At 62.5% G+C, this 22,242-nt stretch overlaps 1 protein-coding gene and 1 long non-coding RNA gene across 18 annotated transcripts in view; one reads left to right on the plus strand and one right to left on the minus strand.

Moving 5' to 3' along the window:
* The window catches only part of PLEC (plectin), a 149,052-nt gene that overhangs the window by 43,987 nt on the left and 82,823 nt on the right, over positions 1–22,242 (plus strand). For 4 of the 17 annotated variants that reach the window (XM_065582300.1, XM_065582302.1, XM_065582301.1 and 1 more), the window contains exon 1: positions 20,529–21,051. The exons of 11 other annotated variants lie outside the window; for them this stretch is intronic. In XM_065582300.1, the coding sequence (XP_065438372.1) occupies positions 20,529–21,051 (523 nt within the window). Of the gene's footprint in view, positions 1–468; positions 593–20,528; positions 21,052–22,242 lie in introns of those variants that run through there. 2 more of the 17 variants (XM_065582313.1, XM_065582314.1) reach the window with 1 other exon arrangement.
* On the minus strand, positions 12,958–20,272 carry LOC122174774 (uncharacterized). The gene is made up of 3 exons (XR_010598044.1): positions 18,389–20,272; positions 16,122–16,339; positions 12,958–14,563 (listed from the first exon to the last, which is right to left on the minus strand). It is a non-coding gene; the product is annotated as an uncharacterized LOC122174774 (long non-coding RNA).

Consider the following 22,242-nt stretch of genomic DNA (forward strand, 5'->3'; position numbering starts at 1 on the left):
GTGCAGGGGATAGGCCCCGTGGGCTCAGCTGGCCCGTGGCACCAGCCATCTCTGGGGCCAGCGCCCGCCCTGTGCCGCCCCTGCCGGGCGTAGGCACCGCGGGCGGCATTTGGAGTTTTCCCCAAACCGAGTGCCTGGGTCGGGGGTCACGGGGAACCCCCCCCCCGTTGCAGGGGCAGTGGGAGGTGCGGGTGCCCTGGTGCAGGGGGGGAGGGGGGGGGAGGGGGCACAGGGGGTGTGGGGGAGGGGCCTGAGGGGGCGTGGGGGGGGCTAAGGTTCCGTCTTGTTCTAAAATCTCATTATTTGAAGCCAGTTGAGTCGGGGGAGGGGCCCGGCCCGGCGTAGATGCGGCGGGGGGGGAGGGGAGGGGGCGGCGCGTCCCGCGCTGCCGCAGTAGCCGCGCTCGCAGATGAATGAATGGGCGCAGCCCCGGCCCCGGATTGGCTGGCGCGGGCCCGGGGGGCGGGGCCCGGTGGAGCCCCGCCCCCCGGAGCCGGCCCCGCAGAGCCGGGCAGGACCGGGAGGCAGCGGCTGTCCGGACCCGCCATGGCCGCGTCCCGCTGCATCCAGCACGAGATCAGCTCGCTGAAAGGTACCGGCCCGGCGTCCCCCTGCGCCGCTGCAGCTGGCTCTGGGGTGGGCCCTGGGGCTCGGGGGGGCCTGGCCCGGCTGCTCCTCCCGGAGCCTGGGGGGTCCCGTGGAGTGGGGCCAGCCCATGCCTCGGTGCCCGGGGGCAGCGGGAGTCCCGGGCGTGGGCACCGGCCTGGTCAGCGTCGCTCCCTGGGACGGGCCGCGGTCCTGTGCCCGCTTCCAACGCCTGCCCCTGCTGGGCCCCTCTGTGCCCGGTGCCGGGGACCCCAGACCAGCTCGCTGTGCTCCACCCCAGAGCCGGCAGGACGCTGACCCCGGGGCTGCTGCACTGCGCCAGAGCCGGGCCCGGCTCCGGGCATAGCCGCGGCTGGCGATTCAGGGCACCTGTCATCGCCCGGGCACCGAGTGGGGCCCAGCCCCGACCCCCAACGCCAAAGGGGCCGTGGGCTGGGCTGGGCTGCCGTATCCTGTGGCGATGGTGTTTGCTCATGGCCCCTGCCCAGCTGGCTGGGGGTTGCTTGTTGTCACAGGCTGGGGGGTTTCCTGCGGCTGAGGCTGCAAAGGAAGTTGTGTGGAGCGGGGTGTGGAGCAGGCTGCAGAGAGCGGGGTGTGGAGCAGGGAACGGGGTGTGGGGTATGGAGCAGGCTGTGTCAGGGGGACAGCTGTGCAGAGCGGCCCTGCTTGGGGTCTGGGTCTGGATTGGCCAGGTTGTCCCTGTGGAGCCGAGCCGGCCCAGCCTGAGTGCCCAACATGGGGACCCCACTCTGACCCAGGCCCTTCTCCTGGGGGCGACTCTCCCCACTGCGCCCCGAGGGGCTGGGGCTCCAGCCGGTGCCTGTCTCAGAGACTGGGGGGAATGTCTAGACCCGAGCACCCTCTGGCCCCAGTACAGACACCAACTCATCCAGCTGTGTCTAGATAAGGGAGATAGCATCAAGGACTGCAGGTCATTGGGGGGGGGGGCTGCAGATCAGGATTGAGAGGCACCAGCAGAGCTGTGGGAAGCCCAAGGTTGGGCTAGCAGGGGGCTGTGGGGTTGGGGTTGAAGGGCACTGGCAGAGCTGGGGGTCAGGGAGCGGAGGGCTGGGATATTGGGGCTGCGGGAGGGGAGTGAGGGGCACTGGTAGAGCTGGGGGGACAGACTAGGATATCGGGGCTGCCAGTGGGGACTGAGGGGCACTGGCAGAGCTGAGGCTCAGGGAGTCCAGGGCTGGGCTTGCAAGCGTCCATGGGTGGGGACTGAGGGGTGTTGGCAGAGCTGGGAGGGGCAGGGCTCGGTTAGCAGGGGGCTGTGGGTCAGGACTGAGGGGCAGTGGCAGAGCTAGGGGGGCAGGGCTGGGATATTGGGGCTGCAGGTGGGGTCTGAGGGGCACTGGCAGAGCTGGGAGGGGCAGGGCTCGGCTAGCAGGGGGCTGTGGGTCAGGACTGAGGGGCACTGGCAGAGCTGGGGGGGGGGCAGGGCTGGGATATCGGGGCTGCAGGTGGGGACTGAGGGGCACTGGCAGAGCTGGGAGGGGCGGGGCTCGGCTAGCAGGGGGCTGTGGGTCAGGACTGAGGGGCACCGCAGGGCCGTGCGGGCTCTGTTATTACATAAACACGCAGGCTTGGCTGGAAATGCACCGGGACCATCATGGGGACTGTACTTGGCACGTTGCAGCCTTCAGGCACTGCCTGGCTGGTAACGATCAGGCCAGGCAGTGGGGAGCGCCCGCCTGTCCCACTGGCTGCCCTGCGCCGGGCACGGTGGGGGCAGATGTGTCTGGGCTCGTCCCTGTCCCAAAGCCCAGCAGCTGGGCCCTGTTGGGGCGGGGCCCCAGGGCGAGTCCCTGCGGGGGGGGGGGCTGTGTGGCTCAGGGGTTAATGGGCTGGTCCTGGCGCCCTTCACAGGTGAATTTGTGTCAAGCCCCAGCTGCCCTGGGGCAGGCTAGCGGGGTGGGGGGGGCAGTGCCGAGGGGAGAAGGGCCTGCGGGGGATCGTGGCTGTCAGGCTGTGGGTCTCAGGGCTGGTTTGCAGCAGGTGCTCCTGCCCCGGGGTGGGCTGGGCTCGGTGCTGGGGGTCTGGGCTGGGCCGAGGGGGGAGGGGCATCCGCTTTGTCTGCCTGGCTGATTTACTGTGAGAATAGCCTGAACCCCCTGCCAGCTCCAGCCCGATGAATAATCTGTCCTCCACTCCCCGCCGCTTCCAGGCCCTTCCTTGGCTCCGGCCACACTGCCCTCCACAAACAGCCGCTTTGTTCCTGGCTCAGCACGGAAAGCCCTGGCGCCCCAGCCGTGCTGACTGCAGCGGTCCCAGGCCCTGGGGCAGGTGGGGGGGGGGGGAGTGCTCTGGCCAAGAGCCAGGGGTGGTTGCGAACTCTGAAGGGCTTCACGGGGGACCGTCCCATCCCCATTGGGAGCCCGGAACTAGGCTGCAGCTGGCTGGGCCTCTGTCTCCACCACGAAGTCCATCTGCCGGGCCTCTCCTGGGCACAGACTTCCCGGGCTGGAGGCTGCCGCGTCGAGGGGCATTGGCAGGGCTGGGGGGAGCCCAGGGTCAGGGTCAGGAGTGAGGGGCATCAGCAGAGCACGTTGCATGGAGGGACGGGGGTACCTGCCAGGGCAAGGATCAGCACTAGAGCGCTCAGCCCCACGGCTGGGGGTGGACGCTGGGTCGTTCAGACTAGGCGTGAGCTGTGGATGGTAGCACAATTCAGTGGGATGGGCGTCTCTGTCAGGGGTCAGACCGGCCAGGGCAGCTTGTGTAACGATGGAGGTTTGTCACAAGACCCACTAGCTCAGCCAGGTGCTAGGGGCTGGTGCAGGGTCACGGGTGGGGGGGGAGGGGGGGGAATCTTCTGCCTGCGGGACGCAGCGGCTCCAACTAGATGATCATAGTGGTCCTGCTCGGCTTGAACTCTATAAATAAGGGGGAGAGGTGCCATTGGCAGATCTGTGTGTGTGGGCAGCCCGCACCTGGGATTGGGGTTGGGAGTGAGGGGCACAGTCAGAGCTGGGGGGAACCCAGGGCTGGGCTAGCAGGGAGCTGCGGGTCGGGAGTGAGGGGCACCAGCAGAGTTTGGGCAGGGGTAGGGCTGAGCTAGCAGAGGTCCTCTGTTGTCACAGAATCATAGAATATCAGGGTTGGATGGGACCTCGGGAGGTATCTAGTCCAACCCCCTGCTCAAAGCAGGACCAATCCCCAACTAAATCATCCCAGCCAGGGCTTTGTCAAGCTGGGCCTTAAAAACCTCCAAGGAAGGAGACTCCACCACCTCCCTAGGGAACCCCTTCCAGTGTTTCACCACCCTCCTAGTGAAATAGTGTTTCCTAATATCCAACCTGGACCTCCCCCACTGCAACTTGAGACCACTGCTCCCTGTTGTGTCATCTGCCACCACAGAGAACAGCGGAGCTCCATCCTCTTTGGAACCCCCCTTCAGGTAGTTGAAAGCAGCTATCAAATCCCCCTCACTCTTCTCTTCTGGAGACTAAACAATCCCAGTTCCCTCAGCCTCTCCTCATAAGTCATGTGCTCCAGACCCCTAATCGTTTTTGTTGCCCTCCGCTGGACTCTTTCCAATTTTTCCACATCCTTCTTGTAGTGTGGGGCCCAAAACTGGACACAGTATTCCAGATGAGGCCTCACCAATGTCAAATAAAGGGGAACGATCACGTTCCTCGATCTGCCGGCAATGCCCCTACTTATACAGCCCAAAATGCCGTTAGCCTTCTTGGCAACAAGGGCACACTGTTGACTCATATCCAGCTTCTCACTGTCCCACTGTGACCCCTAGGTCCTTTTCTGCAGAACTGCTACCTAGCCATTCGGTCCCTAGTCTGTAGCAGTGCATGGGATTCTTCCGTCATAAGTGCAGGACTCTGCACTTGTCCTTGTTGAACCTCATCAGGTTTCTTTTGGCCCAATCCTCTAATTTGTCTAGGTCCCTCTGTATCTGATCCCTACCCTCCAGTGTATCTACCACTCCTCCCAGTTAGTGTCATCTGGAAACTTGCTAAGGGTGCAGTCCACGCCATCCTCCAGATCATTAATGAAGATATTGAACAAAACCGGCCCCAGGATCGACCCTTGGGGCACTCCGCTTGAAACCGGCTGCCAACTAGACATGGAGCCATTGATCACTACCCGTTAAGCCCGACGATCTAGCCAGCTTTCTATCCACCTTATAGTCCATTCATCCAGCCCATACTTCTTTAACTTGCTGGCAAGAATACTGTGGGAGACCGTATCAAAAGCTTTGCTAAAGTCAAGGAATAACACGTCCACTGCTTTCCCCTCATCCACAGAGCCAATTATCTCCTCATAGAAGGCAATTAGGTTAGTCAGGCATGACTTGCCCTTGGTGAATCCATGCTGACTGTTCCTGATCACTTTCCTCTCCTCTAAGTGCTTCAAAATGGATTCCTTGAGGACCTGCTCCATGATTTTTCCAGGGACTGAGGTGAGGCTGACTGGCCTGTAGTTTCCCGGATCCTCCTTCTTCCCTTTTTTCAAGATGGGCACTACATTAGCCTTTTCCCAGTCATCCGGGACCTCCCCCGATCTCCATGAGTTTTCAAAGATAATGGCCAATGGCTCTGCAATCACATCCGCCAACTCCTTTAGCACCCTCGGATGCAGCGCATCCGGCCCCATGGACTTGTGCACGTCCAGCTTTTCTAAATAGTCCCGAACCACTTCTTTCTCCACAGAGGGTTGGTCACCTTCTCCCCATGCTGTACTGCCCAGTGCAGCAATCTGGGAGCTGACCTTGTTTGTGAAGACAGAGGCAAAAAAAGCATTGAGTACATTAGCTTTTTCCACATCACCTATCACTAGGTTGCCTCCCACATTCAGGAAGGGGCCCACACTTTCCTTGACCACCTTCTTGTTGCTAACATACCTGAAGAAACCCTTCTTGTTACTCTTAACATCTCTTGCTAGCTGCAACTCCAAGTGTGATTTGGCCTTCCTGATTTCACTCCTGCACGCCTGAGCATACTCCTCCCTGGTCATTTGTCCAATCTTCCCCTTCTTGTGAGCTTCTTTTTTATGTTTAAGACCAGCAAGGATTTCACTGTTAGGCCAAGCTGGTCGGGGGTGTCCCTTGGGGAGTGAGCTGGGGGGGTGGCTGGCCCATTGAAAGGCTGGGGTGGAAGCAGGGGTGGGGGCGGGGCAGAGCAGGACTCCTGGTGGGTGAAGAGGGGTGGCTGTTTCCTGGTTAGTTTCCTCCCAGGGGTCTCTGGCGCTTGCAGGGTTAATGAGCCGTTTCTCCCCTATTGGCTAAACCCAGCCTCCCTGTGATTCTGGGGGGCTTGTGGCCGGATCCCCCTGGCTCCATGGGGGGAGCTGAGGTGCCATGCAGGGATGGAGTTTCATCTGAGCCGCCTAAGCACTGTGTCTGTGCCTCTACCCGGGGCTGGAGGGCACCACGGCACCCTGCCCGGCGCTCTACTGGCAGGGGAAGGGGATAGGAACCAGGAGTGTCACGTGTCGTCCTAAAGATGGGACCGCTAGCAGCGCGGTGACCCCCGCGTCGGGCCGGCGCCGCCAGGGGGAAGGGGCGGCGCGGTGACCCCCGCGTCGGGCCGGCGCTGCTGGGGGGGAGGGTGCCCTGCACCCCCTAAGTATTCCTTAGCAGTCTCCCATCCGAGGAGGGATCTGAGCCGACCCTGCTTAGCTTGCGTGTGGTGTGGGTGCAGCTGAGGTGGCTGTTCGGAGGGCGGCAGAGCCAGGCTTCCCTGGGGCTGGGTCCTAGGGGTCTCCGGGTCCCCCGGTGACCGAAGGGCCTGGCTCGCCTGTGAGCGGTCAGTGCAGGGCACCAGGGACGCTGTTGCTGCGTGGGTGGGAGCGGGGGGCTGGGCAGTGTGGTTCTCCAGAGGGGGTGGGAGCGCCAGCGGCCCCCGGGTGCACAGCGAGCAACGGTGCCGTGGGGCAACAGGTGGGGCAAGGCCGGGCAGTGTCAGGGCGGCGCAGGCGGGGGAAAGGCCGGGCGGGAGTCGGAGCGGGGGAGAGGCGGAGCGGAGGCGGAGCGGAGTCGGGTTAGGGTGGCAGGCGGGGGGGAAAGGCCAGGCGGAGTCGGGGCGGGGGGGCACAGGCGGGGGAAAGGCCGAGCAGAGTCGGGGTCGGGGGCGCAGGAGGCGATTGCCAGATTGCCGGTCCCGGGGCCAATGGCAACTTTCCCGGCTGGCCTCCTGCCTGTCCCGGGCTGTAGAGAAACGTCCCACCTTGGATGGCTGGGGATTGTGCGGCGACGGGCACCCGTCCCTCGTGGGTAGAGACGCAGCCGTTGTCCCAGCTGGCTCTGCCTGGCTAGGGTTACCATATTTTGAGTGTCCAAAAAGAGGATACTCCACGGGGCCCCGGCCCCGCCCATGCCCCCCGCTCCAACTCCACCCCTTCCCCAAAGTCTCCGCCCCCTCCCCTGCTTCCCGCGAACATTTGATTTGCGGGAAGCCTGAAGCAGGCAGCAGGTAAGCTGAGGGGGGTGGGGGGAGGAGGCGCGGCCCAGCCCGGCCCCCCCCGACCGAGCGGCTCCCTCCGGCAGCCAGCCCCGGCCCCAGCGTCTCCAGCCTGGCTCGGCTCCTGGGGTACCGGCCCCGGGCCAGCGCCCGACCGAGCACCCCTGGCCTGGCCCCAGCACCCCCGGCCCTGCACCCCCGGCCCTGCACCCCCGGCCCTGCACCCCCGGGCCTGGCCCAGCCCCCGGCCCTGCACCTCCGGGCCAGCCCCCGGGCCAGCACCCAGCGGTGCCGGCCCTTCCCTATTTTCCCGGACATGTTCGGCTTTTTGGGATTTCCCCCTGGACGGGGATTTGAGGCCCAAAAAGACGGACATGTCCGGGAAAATCCGGATGTATGGTAACCCTATGCCTGGCTCCAGCTCCCAGCCTCAGGTCACATTGGCCCTTCCCTCGCTAGCCGGGCGAGCCCCTTAAACGTGCGCCCCACGCAGGCACTTCCAGACTGATGCCGTCGCCCCTTGCTCAGCTCCTGGGCTCCGTCGCTCCCAGGCAGGGTCTGTAACCCACGACCCGTCCTCGTCCCCAGGCCGGTGGGCCGGGGTCCCAGCAGTAACATCGCCTCCCTGCTCCTGCTCGGATCCCAGCTCGGTCCCGTGCCCTGGCCAGCCGTGGTGGGGAGGGAGCCCGGGGCAATCCCTTGTAGCACAGGCCATGTAGGTGCTGTGGGTCCCCTGGGGCTGGGAGCCTTAGGAAAAGTGTCACCAAACCCGCCCTGGCGAGGGGGCCGTGGGGCGAAGTCTGGCTGGGACCTGGGAGTGGGGGCTGCACCGCCCAGGCCTCGTGCTCTCTTCTAGGGTGTCCTGCATCACCCCAGTGTCTGAGCAAACTGCACAGCAGCTGTGGGGGGCTCTGGCTGCTCGGCCATGGGGTGGGGAGAAGGGTTCAGATTTCCTGGCTGACTGTGTGGGGCTCGTGGGATGTGTGTCCCCCCGTCAGTGTTAGGGGAGGAAGTTTCTGTTGGGGGGGGGGGGCAGGTGTCCGCATCGGGATGGCATACGGGGTGTTGGGGGGGGGGGGTCTGTTGGGTGGGGAGTCTGTCAGTGATGGGGGTGTTGCGGGTATGTGGGGGGTCTGTTTGTCGGGGTGTGTGGGAGTCAGAGATGGGGTGTGGGGGGTCCATCTGCTTGGTGGGGAGGTGTGGGGGGTCTGTCGGGGCGTGTGGGGGAGTCAGCAATGGGTGGGGTTGGGGGGGGTCCATCTGCCTGTTGGGGGGGCATGGGGGAGTCTGTCAGCAGTGAGGGTCTGGGGGGGGTCTGTCGGGGTGTGTGGGGGAGTCAGCGATGGGTGGGGTTGGGGGGGGTCCATCTGCCTGTTGGGGGGGCATGGGGGAGTCTGTCAGCAGTGGGGGTCTGGGGGGGTCTGTCGGGGGGTGGGGGAGTCAGCGATTGGGGTGTGTGTGGGAGTCCGTCTGCTTGTTAGGGAGGTGGGGGGGTCTGTTGGGGCATGTGGGGGAGTCAGTGATGGGTTGGGTTGGGGGGGGTCCGTCTGTCAGCCGGGGGGGTCTGGGGGGGTCTGTTGGGGGATCTGTCTGTTCTGGGTAGGGGGGTCCATCTGTCTGGGTCCGTGGGGGGGGGTCTATCATTCGTGCAGTGGAAAAGCCTTTTCCAAGGGGGGCGGTTTGCAGTGTCAGGAGCCCCTGGGCTCCGGGTTGCCCCCCCACCCCACCTGTGCCCCCAGGGGTCAGGCAGCAGTTACCTGCTCCCAGGTGCAGCGTCTCAGGGCGCTGCTGCCCTCTGCTGTCGGTCGCCAGCACTGCAGGCACATAGCCCCGAGCCCCATAAAATCTAGGGCAGGAGGCTGGAGCTGCCAGTGCATGGGGGAGCTTGTGGGCTTTGGCCCCCAGCCCTGCCCTGCCTGGGGCCAGCAGGAACCACCCCTGCAGTGACACCCTGGACGATGCAAGCCCCACTCCCCCCTTCAGCTTCCTGTCTGCCCCCCCTTCCCGGCCTGCACTCGGCTCTTCCCCTCCCCCATTTCCCACCTGCTCCCTCCCCCCCCACATCCTGCTGTTCCCTCCTCTGGCACAGACAGGCCCAGGAGTGAAGCCTGTTGGTGGTGGAACAAATATTGACCCTGGCAGGCCTGGCTCCAGTGGAGGTGGGGGGTGGGGGTTGTGTCATGGGCCTCAGTGCTATGGGACTGGCAGCCAGCCCATCTGGGCTCCTTAGCGTGCAGGACCCAGCCCCGTTCTCCCGGCGTGAGCAGAGACCCCCGAAAGGCAGCTGCTTTGCCCCTCCCCCGGGCCCAGCTCCCTGCACCATGGCTCTGTCTGGCTTCCCCAGGCTGTGACGAATGGGGCTTGGCTGTGGGGCCGGGGCAGGTGCTCGGGGGGCCGGCAGTGCCTCGGGGATGGGGGCGAGCCAGGCATGTGCAGGACCTTGGCTAGGTTCAGCTCACAGGCTCTGGGGACGGTAAATGTCCCTGGCTAGCTGCAGTCCTCCCTGTGGCGCTGGCAGGGTGCTGGGCTCAGAGCCTGGGACCCGCGGGTGCTTGTGGCTGTGTGCCCGGGGGGCAGCAGAGCGGGCGGAGCGCCTGGCTCCGTCCCCATGGCCGCCCCGGGCAGGCATGTGCCCAGCTGGGGGCGGCTGCTCCCGGAGCCCCGTGCCCCAGTGGGCTCTGCTGTGGGCAGCCCGGGCCCCGGCTCCTTTCTCTGGGGCTGTCTGCCGAGCTCTCTGCGGCCTGGGGAAGGACTCGCAGCGCCACACAGTGCAGCCCAGTCAGGGACCGTGGGTTGCCGGGGCCCGTTAACCCCCTGTGGCCGGGCCAAACGGGGGTTCACGGGTCACAGGCTGTGATGAGCCGGAAAGGCAGCGTCTGCACTCACGCCAGGGGTTTCAGTGTCTAGCTGAGGTGGGAGTTTCTTTGGACGGTGTGCGGGTCCCGTTGAGGACAAGGACCGAGAGGTCAGACCTGGCCGTCGCTTTGTGGTGTTTTGTGGCTTGTTATCATTTCCTGTGCGAGTTCATTGGAGAGCTTAGTGACTGTCTGGCTTCACCCACACAGCTGCTGTTGGGGCACTCCGATAAGGTACACACACCTTGTGACAGGCTGTGTAGGGCCTTGAGAGGTGTGTTGTCGGGAGGTTAATCATCAGAGCCATGGAGATAGGTCGGTTGTTCTAGCTGCGCGTGGTGACACCTTGAGTTGGTGTGTCCTGGTCTATGGGGAGCGTGGCCAGGGCGGGGCTTGTTTGAAGGACAGAAGAGGTGGCGGAAGTTTTTCTTTCCGGGTGTGGTCCTGCATAGTCTGGGGGGGTTACTGGGTCTGTGGGGGTAGGTGGGCGGATCGGTGTGTACAGGTGTCTGGGGGGGTTACTGGGTCTGTGGGGGTAGGTGGGCGGATCGGTGTGTACAGGTGTCTGGGGGGGTTACTGGGTCTGTGGGGGTAGGTGGGCGGATCGGTGTGTACAGGTGTGTGGGGGGGTTACTGGGTCTGTGGGGGTAGGTGGTGGGATCGGTGTGTACAGATGTCTGGGGGGGTTACTGGGTCTGTGGGGGTAGGTGGGGGGATCGGTGTGTACAGGTGTGTGGGGGGGTTACTGGGTCTGTGGGGGTAGGTGGGGGGATCGGTGTGTACAGGTGTGTGGGGGGGTTACTGGGTCTGTGGGGGTAGGTGGGGGGATCGGTGTGTACAGGTGTGTGGGGGGGGTTACTGGGTCTGTGGGGGTAGGTGGGGGGATCGGTGTGTACAGGTGTGTGTGGGGGGGTTACTGGGTCTGTGGGGGTAGGTGGGGGGATCGGTGTGTACAGGTGTGTGTGGGGGGGTTACTGGGTCTGTGGGGGTAGGTGGGGGGATCGGTGTGTACAGGTGTGGGGGGGGGTTACTGGGTCTGTGGGGGGGATTGGTGTGTGTCACAGGGTCCCCGGGCGATGCTCTGGAACTGCTCCCCACGAAGCCAGTCAGGACTTTGGGGAGCCTCCTCTCCCTCGGAGCAGACTGTCTTCAGGGCAAAAAGCTCACACGGCTTCACCTCCTGGGTCTCTCCTGGGAGCATTCAGCATATGCCCCTCCGTGCGCTTCCCACAGCGAGTCCGCCCAGGCGGGGTCCTGGGGAAGCCAGAGGGTCCTGCACCCCCACTTCGCAGTCAGACGTGACTCTCAGCCAGCCAGTAACACGGAAGGTTTATTAGTCGACAGGAACACGGCGTAGGGCAGAACTTGTCAGCACAGAAATCAGTGACTTTCAGCCAAGTCCATCTTGCGGGGAGGGGAGCCTAGAGCCAGGGCTCTGCCTCCCGCTGCACCCCAAGCCGGCCGAGACCAACTCACTTCCAGCTGCCTGGCCCCTGCCCTGCCCGTTGCTCCTTCTCCGGCCTTTGTCTCACTTCCCAGGCCAAGAGTCACCTAGTCACATCCCCCTCCTGGGTCTCAGGTTACGAGGGGGCGGCCACAGCATCCCTGCAGGGAGCTGGAGCAACCCCCACAAAAGTCACACACGCTTATTCCCACCACCCAGACGTTGGTGCAATACACAGGGAAACTGAGGCACGCACAGCATTCATGCAAAACAGTAAGACTCACAAGCAACATAAGGGAAAATCCCCACTTTGGCACATCTCTCCCCTCTTCAAGACCGAAGTGAGTGGGGTCACTTTAGGCCTCCCTCTCCGGGACAAACCATCAGCTAGAACATTTGCACCCCCCTTAACCCACCTCCATCTCATAACCCTGGAAGGACAGACTCCAGCTCGGCATTGGCCCCTCTTAGCTGGTGCAGCCAGGGCAGGGCGAGTGGTCCCGATACACCGTGAAGCGCCACCCAAATAGATCCAGCTGCAGCTTTTGAAGCGCCCACCCCAGGGCCAGGCGTTCCTTCTCCATGGCCGCATAGCTCTGCTCCCGGGGCAGCAGCTTCCTGCTCAGGTACATGATGGGGTGTTTCTCCCGCTTTGGATTGGCCTGCCTCGGCACCGCACCCAGCCCTGTGTCTGGGGCATCGGTGAACACCATAAAGGGCTTGTGTAACGATCCCGTCTCTGGTGGCACACAACTGAGACAATCAACTCAGAACAAATTGCTCAGAGCAGGGAGTTACAGCCCCAGGCTAACCACAAGTCACACAAACAATTTCCTTAGACACTCCAGTTTCCCAGTATCGCCACCAGCACTGCTCCTTATTGGGATGACTGGTTATGAAAACCAATACCCCAGTAAAAGGGAAAAGGTTCTCCTGATCCCAAAGGACCAAGTCCCAGCCCCAGGTCAAAGGATAATTTAGCTCTTACCCAAAAGAAACAGAGGGTCCTGTGGCACCTTTGAGACTAACAGAAGTACTGGGAGCATAAGCTTTCGTGGGTAAGAACCTCACTTCTTCAGATGCAAGTAATGGAAATCTCCAGAGGCAGGTATAAATCAGTGTGGAGATAACGAGGTTAGTTACGTCCACCAATGTTATATATGCCATCATATGCCAGCAATGCCCCTCTGCTATGTACATTGGCCAAACTGGACAGTCACTATGCAAGAGGATAAATGGACACAAGTCAGATATCAGGAATGGCAATATACAAAAACCTGTAGGAGAACACTTCAACTCCCTGGCCACACAATAGCAGATGTAAAGGTAGCCATCTTACAGCAAAAAAAACTTCAGGACCAGACTCCAAAGAGAAACTGCTGAGCTCCAGTTCATTTGCAAATTTGACACCATCAGATCAGGATTAAACAAAGACTGTGAATGGCTATCCAACTACAGAAGCAGTTTCTCCTCCCTTGGTGTTCACACCTCAACTGCTAGCAGAGCACCTCACCCTCCCTGATTGAACTAACCTCGTTATCTCCACACTGATATATACCTGCCTCTGGAGATTTCCATTACTTGCATCTGAAGAAGTGCGGTTCTTACCCACGAAAGCTTATGCTCCCGATACTTCTGTTAGTCTCAAAGGTGCCACAGGACCCTCTGTTGCTTTTTACAGATTCAGACTAACACAGCTACCCCTCTGATAATTTACCCAAAAGACACGCTTATAGCCAATTCTTATTAACTAAGCTAACATTTATTAAAAAAGAAAAGAGAGAGAGAGTTGGTTGAAAGATCAATATACAGACAGACTTGAATTCAATTCTTGAGGTTCAGATACATAACGGAGGTGAACTTGTAGTTGCCAAAAGTTCTTTTTGGACTATAACCTCTGGACTATTTCTATGTCCATATTCAGGGTGACTCCAGTCAATGACTGGGGATCTCAATCCTTGTGGCTTAAGGTTTCCCCCTCTTGAAACCCAAAGCAGATCTGAGATGCAGCAGGATCGTGTCCCAGGGTTCTTATACATTTCCAGCAGCCTTTCGGCCTGAGAAAACAATAGGCTTAATTCTCCTTCTCCCAAACATCCTGGCAATTAGCACAGGGTAATTTATCCATTACACAGTTCAGATACAGGTTATCACAACCTTCAAAGAGACATAGAGACAATAATACTATTTCCCTCAAGTGTCTTCCTACATGTTAATATTCCTTTTTTGATCTTTGAATCAAAGCTATAGCAATAGACCAGACTTGTTTGCTTACATCACAAGACCTGAGCAAACACCTCCCCTTCTATCTGTAACAATGCCGGCTGCATTTCAAAGCTCTATTCATTTACAGATCTTCCTAACCAGTCTCTAAAGTTCGGCCATGGGTCAGGTCAATCTGTGAGTTAATTAACTCTTTCTGGCCCTGTCACCTTCCAATGAGATATTATATTACACGCCTAACGTCACAGCTTGTCAAAGTCTGGGTTTCCCAGCACCGGGCCCTTGGCCAGATCCTCCTTCAGCGCAGAGAGCCCTCTGGCACTGCCCAGTCCAGACCAGCTTGTCTGGCTTCCCCTTCTCGTATAGCTCAGTGCTGGGAGCTGACACAGAGCTGAAGTGGGGCACAAACCTCTGGTAGTGCCTCGCATCCCAATAAGGCCTGGGCCTGTTTCTTAGTCTGGGGAGCAGGCCTGTCTCTGATTGTCCCCACCTTGGCCGGCTCTGGCTTTAGGCAGCCGTTCCACACCTTGTGGCCCAGGTACAACACCTCTGCCATCCCCACCTTGCACGTCCCAGCTTTTACCGTCAGCCCTGCATCCTGGAGACGACTCAGCCCCCTCTTCACCTGGGACACATGGTCCTCCCAGGTCTGGCTAATGGCACAAATATCATCAGTGTCCACTAGGGTCCAATTCTCCATCCCCCTCAGTAGCTGATCCCCCTGGTGCTGTCAGGTGAGGCTGAAAGGCAGGATCAGGGACTTGTACAGCCCCAAAGGGGTCACAAAAGCAGCTTTCAACCTGGCATCTGGATCCAAAGGCACCTGCCAGTCGCCCTTGGTGAGATCTCTGGTCGTGGGGTACCGAGTCCGCCCCCCAGCTTGTCTAGGATCTCATCAGGCCTAGGTATGGGCAGGCACCAGACATGGTGATGGCATTGAGCTTCTGAGAGGCCACACACAATCGGATCGACCCATCTTTCCTGGGGACTAGCACCACGGGAGAGGCCTGGAGCTGGAGGGCAGCAAGAACACCCCTAAAGTCAGCATGTCTCTGACCTCTCCCTCCAGAGCCTGGGCTGTGTTCCCAGTGACCCTGAATGGGGACTTCTGATGGGAGGGCCGGCTCCCGGCTCCACCCCGTGGACAGCTCGGTCAGTGAGCCCAGGCCCAGTCCGGTTGGAAAACAGCTGTTGGTACCAATGCAGCGGCTCTCTGATCTCTGCCTGCTGGGCAGGGTTAGCCGATCAGAGAGGGGAATTGATTCCAGCAAGGGGCTGGCTCCTGTCTCAGGGAAGAGACCCACCAGGGGATCTTCCCCCTTCTCCCACTGGCCCCACACAGCCAGTTCCAGCCTCTCCCTGTCGCAGTTCGGCTCCATCATGTTGACCCGGTTCCCTCGGTGGCTGTGAGCCCGGCTGGGCAGTTCCACCACATTGTTCTCACTCAGCTGCTGGATGACCTTGAAGGGCCCGTCCCAGGCAGCTTGCAGCTTACTCATCCTCACCGGGACGAGACCCCTCACCCGGTGCCATAGGCTGAGCGGTCGTACCAGACTTTCCGCCTCCCTTGGGCCCTGGCTAGGTTCTCCCAGGCCGGACCCATGAGCTCAGCGAGCTATTCCCGGAAGGTCAGTACATACTCCACCACTGATTCTCCATCAGGGGAGGCCTTCCCCGCCCATCCGGCCCTCACCAAGCCCAGGGCCACCTTCTGAAAAGGCTCCTCCATGACAGGCAGGTGTCCCAAGGCTGCTCTACCCTTGTCCCAGGCCATTTGCACCTCTGGACAAGGCAGCCCTGGTTGGCAGCTGTCCCCCCTGGCTGTGGTTCCCCGCACTCAGCTGGGGTCTCTGATCCCCCCGGGCTCAGCTCTGCCCCTGCTGTCCCAGTGAGGGCAGGAGGGAGCCGGCCAGCCAGGTCATTTGCATTTTCACTGACCCCTTCAATCTCAGCCAATTTGGTTCCCTGGATTCAAATTCAAATCCTCGGCCGTTACAGGAGCGGGGCCTGGATCCTGTCCCAAAGAGACACCGTCACCCCCCACAGCCGATATCCTGGAGAACCCCAACGACCCGCCAGCCCGACCCCTCCTGGGTCTGCACAGGGATCCGGGCCATAGGCAGGGCGAGGGGCTTCGTCCCGGGGACTTTCACCCAGGTCCCACAGCCCCTCAGCATCTGCGGCTGCACCACCCGGGGCCTGACAACAGTTCTCTTTGTCCCAGGGTCTCGCCATCCCAAGCAGGTTTCCCCATTGACCACCACCTTCCGCTCCCACGGGGGGTCTGAGGGGCCTGAGCCCAGGAGACTCCACGCAGACATATAGGCGGGGGCCAGGAGTGAGAGCCAGTCTGTCTCCCCGCCCATCTGGCTGACAGCATCTATGGCCTTGGGACCCAGCAAGGGAGCTAGACACCGGAGCCTTTCCCCAGGGCCAGCGTGGTTCCAATTGCCAGCCTTCCCAAAGGCCGCGACAGGCATCTGTATCTCCCCCTCCTGAACCTGGGGCAGCAATTTAGTGTCGAGGTTCCTGGCGGAATTGGCACCCCGGGTCCGGTCCATCCCCACTCACCCCTGGGCGGGTTCCTCTGCCTCTCAGCTCAGCCATCGCCAGTTCATGCTGCCTCTGTCTCTCCTGCTGTTCTGCTTCGTGCCGCCTCTGGCTCTCATGGGCCTCCGACTCCTTCGATCTCCGCTCCAATTCCATCCGTCTCAGATCCACTGATGGGCTGGTTGGGGACACGGGTCCCTGGCACACCCGGCTGCTCTCAGCCCCTCTCATGGCTCCAGCTGGGTCAGGAACCGGTGTGAGTGTGACGAACTGGGACTGTTCTTACTGTGGTCTGTGAATGCTGACAGGGGAGTGTGGCTAGGATGGTCTGCATTGGGGGATGGGAGACTGACCTACAGAGAATACCTGAGCATGTAACATGAGAACCCAGGAAGGGGTTAGAGGCCAGGTGACACCTTTGCCCGGGAAACTGAACAAAGGCTGTGGGAGGGGTCGCTGAAGGGAGAGTTTGAGGAGCTGGCTGGTGATATGGCTGGGAGGCAGACGGGGCTCTGATGCCCTGGGACCCCAAGATGGATCTAACTGAGGGGGATCCTGTTGTCTGTGCCTGCAAGACCTGCTCACATGGCTTCACCTCCTGGCTCTGACCTTGGAGAATTCAGCATATGCCCCTCCGTGCGCTTCCCACAGCGAGTCTGCCCAGGCAGGGTCCTGGGGAAGGGTCCTGCACGCACCCCCCCCTTTGCAGTCAGACGTGACTCTCAGCCAGCCAGGAATAGAGAAGGTTTATTAGTCGACAGGAACATGGCATAGGGCAGAACTTGTCACCACAGAAATCAGTGACTTTCAGCCAAGTCCATCTTGGGGGGGAGGGGAGCCCAGAGCCAGGGCTCTGCCTCCCGCTGTGCCCCAAGCTAGCCGAGACTGACTCACTTCCAGCTGCCTGGCCCCTGCCCTGCACGTTGCTCCTTCTCCGGCCTTTGTCTCGCTTCCCAGGCCAAGAGTCACCTGGTCACATCCCCCTCCTGGGTCTCAGGTTACGAGGGGGCGGCCACAGCATCCCTGCAGGGAGCTGGAGCAACCCCCACAAAAGTCTCACACGCTTATTCCCACCACCCAGACTTTGGTGCAATACACAGAGAAACTGAGGCACACAGCATTCATGCAAAACAGTAAGACTCACAAACAACATAAGGGGAAATCCTCACTTCGTCACAGTATGTACAGCTGTCAGGGGTTACTGGGTCTGTGGGGGATTGGTGTGTACAGGTGTCTGGGGGGGGTTACTGGGTCTGTGGGGGTAGGTGGGGGATGAGTGTATAGGTGTCTGGGACGGGGTTTATTGGGTCTGTGTGATGTGACGAACTGGGACTGTTCTTAATGTGGTCTTTGAATGCTGAGTGGGGGGTTTGGCTGGGACGGTCTGCATTGGGGGATGGGAGACTGGCCTTGAGGGAAGACACCTGAGCATGTAACGTGAGAGCCCGGGAAGGGGGTTGGAGGCTAGGTAACCTCTCTGCCTGGGAAACTGGACAAAGGCTGGAGGAGGAGCCGGAGAGAGGCTGGGTGAGAGACGCTGGAGAGAGTTAGAGGTTCAGGGGCTAGCTGGTGTAATGGAGGGAGTCCAGACAGGGCTCTGACCCCCCAATGGGGCTGTGGTGTCCCTGGGACCCCAAGACGGACCTAACTGAGGGGGTCCTGTTGTCTTTACCTGCAAGACCTGTCTTGGACTGTGTTCCTGTCGTCTAAATAAACCTCCTGTTTTACTGGCTGGCTGAGAGTCATGGTGAATCGCAGGAAACCGGGGGTGCAGGGCCTTGTGTCACAGCATTCCCGGGCGATGCTCTGGAACTGCTCCCCACAAAGCCAGTCAGGACTTTGGGGAGCCTCCTCTCCCTTGGAGCAGACCATCTACAGGGCAAGAAGCTCACACGGCTTCACCTCCTGGGTCTCTCCTGGGAGCATTCAGCATATGCCCCTCCGTGCGCTTCCCACAGCGAGTCCGCCCAGGCGGGGTCCTGGGGAAGCCAGAGGGTCCTGCACGCACCCCAACTCCGCAGTCAGACGTGACTCTTAGCCAGCCACCAATCCACCAGACCCCCTCCCCTCCCAGAGCCGGGGAGTGAACGCAGGAGTCCTGGCTCCCAGCCCCCCCCCGCTCCAACCCACCAGCCCCAAACTCCAACCCACCAGCTGCCCTCTCCTCCCAGAGCTGGGAGAGAACCCAGGCATCCTGGTTCTGAGTCCCTACCCAGAGTGCACAGGGATCTCACTCTGTTCCCGGATGTACAGCTCCCCCCCCCCCCCCCCGCCCCCAGCGAGCCCACCTCTGCGCTCAGCCGCTCCAGCGCTGCCTTGGCCTCCTCCAGTGTCCTCCCACCGGATCTCCCGGACAGCCGGCGCCTTCGGAGGAACGGGGCGTGGTTATTAGATGACAGGAACACGGTCTAAAACAGAGCCTGTAGGTACAGTGGCGAACAGGACCCCTCGGCCGGGTCCATTCTGGGGTCCCACGAGCCAGACACCCACGTCTGCCCTCGCTCCCCGTCCCCAGCCAGTTCCAAACTGAACACCCCCCCCCCCGCCAGCCCCTCCTCTGGCCTTTGTCTCTTTCCCGGGCCAGGAGGTCATCTGATCTCTTTGTTCACCTTTAGCTGTCCCCTTGCAAGGGGGGAAGGGCCCCGGCCATTTGTTGCCAGGATACAGAGTGTCGGCCATTTATGCACATGGGAGACTTAAGAAATGCATAAGGGAAACTGAGGCACCCACACAGTATTCAGAGGAAACATTAAGAACAGTCCCACTTCGTCACATCTTGTCTCCCCCACACTCTGTGACATGTGGGTAGGTGGGGGGTGGGTGTGTACAGGTGTCTGGGGGGGGTTACTGGGTTGGGGGGGCAGGTGGTGGGTGGGTGTGTACAGATGTCTGGGGGGGGGTTACTGGGTTGGGGGGGCAGGTGACTCCTCTGCTCTGTGCGGCCAGGACTGGTGTAGGCCTGTATCTCTGCTGCCCGGCTGGTGGGGCTGGAGCCTGGGGTGGGAGGCAGTGCCCTCCCTCAGGGGCTGGTCCTAGTATGGTGCCCCGAGAGGGCTGGGGCCCTGGCAGCTGACCTTCCCTCCCCACCCCCTGCGTTGCGTTGGGTCTGGCCCAGCATTGCCGCGGGAGGGGGTCTGGTGCTGTGAGTGGGGTCTCCACAAAGGGGCGTCCGGGCTGCTCTGCGCAGAGACTGCCACTTCCCGTGTCCCCAGACATAGACTGGGGGGGCAGGGGAGATGGGGGTACAGAGCCTTTGCCTTGTGGGACAGGAGGCCCTGGGTGCTGGCTCGAGGGCTGGGCCACGTAACCACCCCGATGACCCACTGGCTGCTCGCGAGGTGTCTCCCCAGGGCGCTGAGCCGGGCTTGGGGCACTTTGCCCCGTTTGCTCCAGGGCGGCCGGGTGTGTGCTCAGCTGCAGGCGTGGGCAGCGCTCGGTGTAACCCTGCAGGCAGGGAGTGGAGCCTAGCAGCTAGAGCAGGGGCTGGGCACCCGGACTCCTGGGTTCTGTTCCTGGCTCTGGCCTGCGATGTGCTGCTGGGCAGGTCCTGTCCCTGCCCAGTGCCTCAGTTTCCCCTCAGTGCAGTGTTGACTCCTCCAGGGGGCTGTGTGGCTATTGGGGTGCTGTGAGCACCGGCTGGGGGGCTTGGTCAGTCTGGGCCCCCCAGCCCGGGTGCTGTTTCCTGGCTTGTCAGCCCTAGAGAGCAGCTCCTCTCCCACACCAAACATGGGCTGGCATGGAAGTGGTTAAAGCCGGCCAACGCCCTCCTTGCCTGGCCTCCCCGGCAGGGTGCCAGGAATGACAGGGATGTGCCTGCTGGGGGCGGGGCCGGGCAGGGACCAGAGTCGGGCAGGCTGCCCTGGGCGTGGAAATGCAGCCTGGCGTCTCCCATCCAGCCCCCCTGGCCCCGTGCCCTTGTGCCCAGGCTCTGCCCCTCGCCGCGTGGGGCACTGGCCCCCAGCTGGACCCGTCTGGTCAGTTCGCCTTTGACGAGTCGTGTGCAGTGGAAAGCAAAGCGCCGGGTGCCCGCCCTCTCCCCCAGCCCCACGCTCCCCTCACCCCGCCCCACTTGTGGGAAACTGGAGGGGAAACTATGATGAAACTCCTGGCCAGAGCAGAGCCGGCAAATCTGGCGGCTTTCTCTCCTTCCCCCTCCCCGTGGTCAGGAGGGTGTGTGATGCCCGGGAGGGGCTGCTGAGTCTGCGCCCCCCCCCCCGCAGCGCCCATATCCGCGTGTGTGTCACAGCCAGGGAGTGAGCGGGCACCCCCCCCCCCCATGCCTGAGGAGGGGTGGAGCTGCTGCCGCTGGCCCGGCTGCTCCGGCTGCTCCGTCTGAGCCAGGCCTGGAGGGAGGCACGCTGCTCCGGCTGCTCTGCGGAGAGGGTTGTTCCTGGCCGCGTGCTGCCTGTGCCCTGCGCCGTGCCCGCCATGGTGGCAGGGATGCTGATGCCGCTGGAGCGGCTGCAGGCCATCTACGAGCTGCTCTTCCGCGAGGGCGTCATGGTGGCCAAGAAGGACAAGCGGCCGCAGAGCTTCCACCCGCAGCTGCCTGGCATCACCAACCTGCAGGTGCTGCGGGCCATGGGCTCGCTCCGGTCGCGGGGCCTGGTGCGCGAGACCTTCGCCTGGCGCCACTGCTACTGGTACCTGACCAACGAGGGCATCGGCCACCTGCGCCAGTACCTGCACCTGCCACCCGAGATCGTGCCCGCCTCCCTGCAGCGCGTCCGCCGCCCCGTGGCCGTGCCCATGCGGCGCCCCGCTGCCGGCCCCCGGGTGCAGACGGTGCCGGGCCTGGTCAGCTGCCCCCCCAAACGCCAGGCGGGCGGCGAGGAGGGTGGGGGCTCGCGCCAGGCGTACCGCAGGAGAGAGGAGACCCGGGAGCAGCACGTGGAGGCCGCCTCAGCAGGGGGAGTGTCCAGGCCGGCCCCGGAACCCAGCCCTGCCCCAGGTTAGCAACCCACCCCTCGCTGGTGGGGAGGGAGCAGCATGCTCGGGGGCGGGGGGGGCATGGGGCTGGGTCCTGCCCCCCACGGGGAGCAGCGCCGGGCGGCGGGGGCGGCTGCATTCATTCATTCGGGTGTGGGGAGTCTGCAGCCGGAGAGCTGGCGCCGGCTGTGTTCTGAGCGAGTGGTGCGGGGGGGGGGCGGCATGGTCGTGGCTTTCTTGGAGGGGGGGTTCCCCTCTGCTGGCCCCTGGCGGGTGCTGGCATAGGGATGTCTGAATGCCGTGGGGGGCAGGGCTGCCCTTAACCCTTTCCCACCCGGTCTGTGCGAGGCGGGAGCTCTGGCTTGCCCTGCCACACGGGGGGTAGGGGGGATAGGGACAGACAGACAGCAGGCCGGCTTCCCGCGCCCCCAGCCCCCACAGGCGGGCCCTGGCATACCAACAGGTGCAGGGCCCTGTGCTATCCTTGGCTGTCCGTTTCCTCGTCCTCCTCCAGCTGCTCCGTTCCGCTGCCAAGGTCAGAGGCTGCAGAGACCAAGGCAGCCCCAGGGAGGGGGACCCCTGCCTGTGGGACCTGCTGCAGGCAGCGTCTGGGGAGAGCCCTGGGGGTGCTGCCAGGGGTCAGGGGCTTTGTCCGGCTTGCCACAGGCCCTGCAGGGCTGGGGGGTGGCCGCACTTAGGCACTGGGGGGTGGGTGAGTCCAGCAGCTGCTGGCGCTCAGACCATAGGGCTTTTGGCACGTACGTGGGGGGTGGGCAGCGCGGGATCACGCGGCGGGGCTGAGGGTTGTGTCTATCCCAGCAGTGGGTGCCCGCCCAGGGGCTGCTCCCCGAGAATGCGCCCTCGGCCCACGAGTGGCACAGAACTGCAGGTGGGGATCCCAGGCCGGGAGCGCGTGCTGAGTGGCTGGGGGATGGACTGGGGCCGGTGGCTTGGTAGGTGTGTAGCCCGTCTGGGCTAGTGGGCTAATGCCACAGCTGGTCTGCAGGAGGGGGTGCAGGCGTCTTACCAGCCAGCGAGGGGCAAGGCCAGTGCTGGGCGGTGCCGGGTAGTCCTGCCTGTCCTCACGCTAGGGCTCCGACCCCCCCCCCCCCCTCCAGCCAGCACGTGCCCCTGGCCTCGCCCGGTGGGCGCATGGGGCAGGCTGCCCTCCCTGTTCAGGGCCCATCCCGTGGGCTAGCTGCACCCCCCTGCT

Source organism: Chrysemys picta, chromosome 2 (assembly GCF_011386835.1).
Source record: "Chrysemys picta bellii isolate R12L10 chromosome 2, ASM1138683v2, whole genome shotgun sequence".
Lineage (NCBI taxonomy): Eukaryota > Metazoa > Chordata > Testudines > Emydidae > Chrysemys > Chrysemys picta.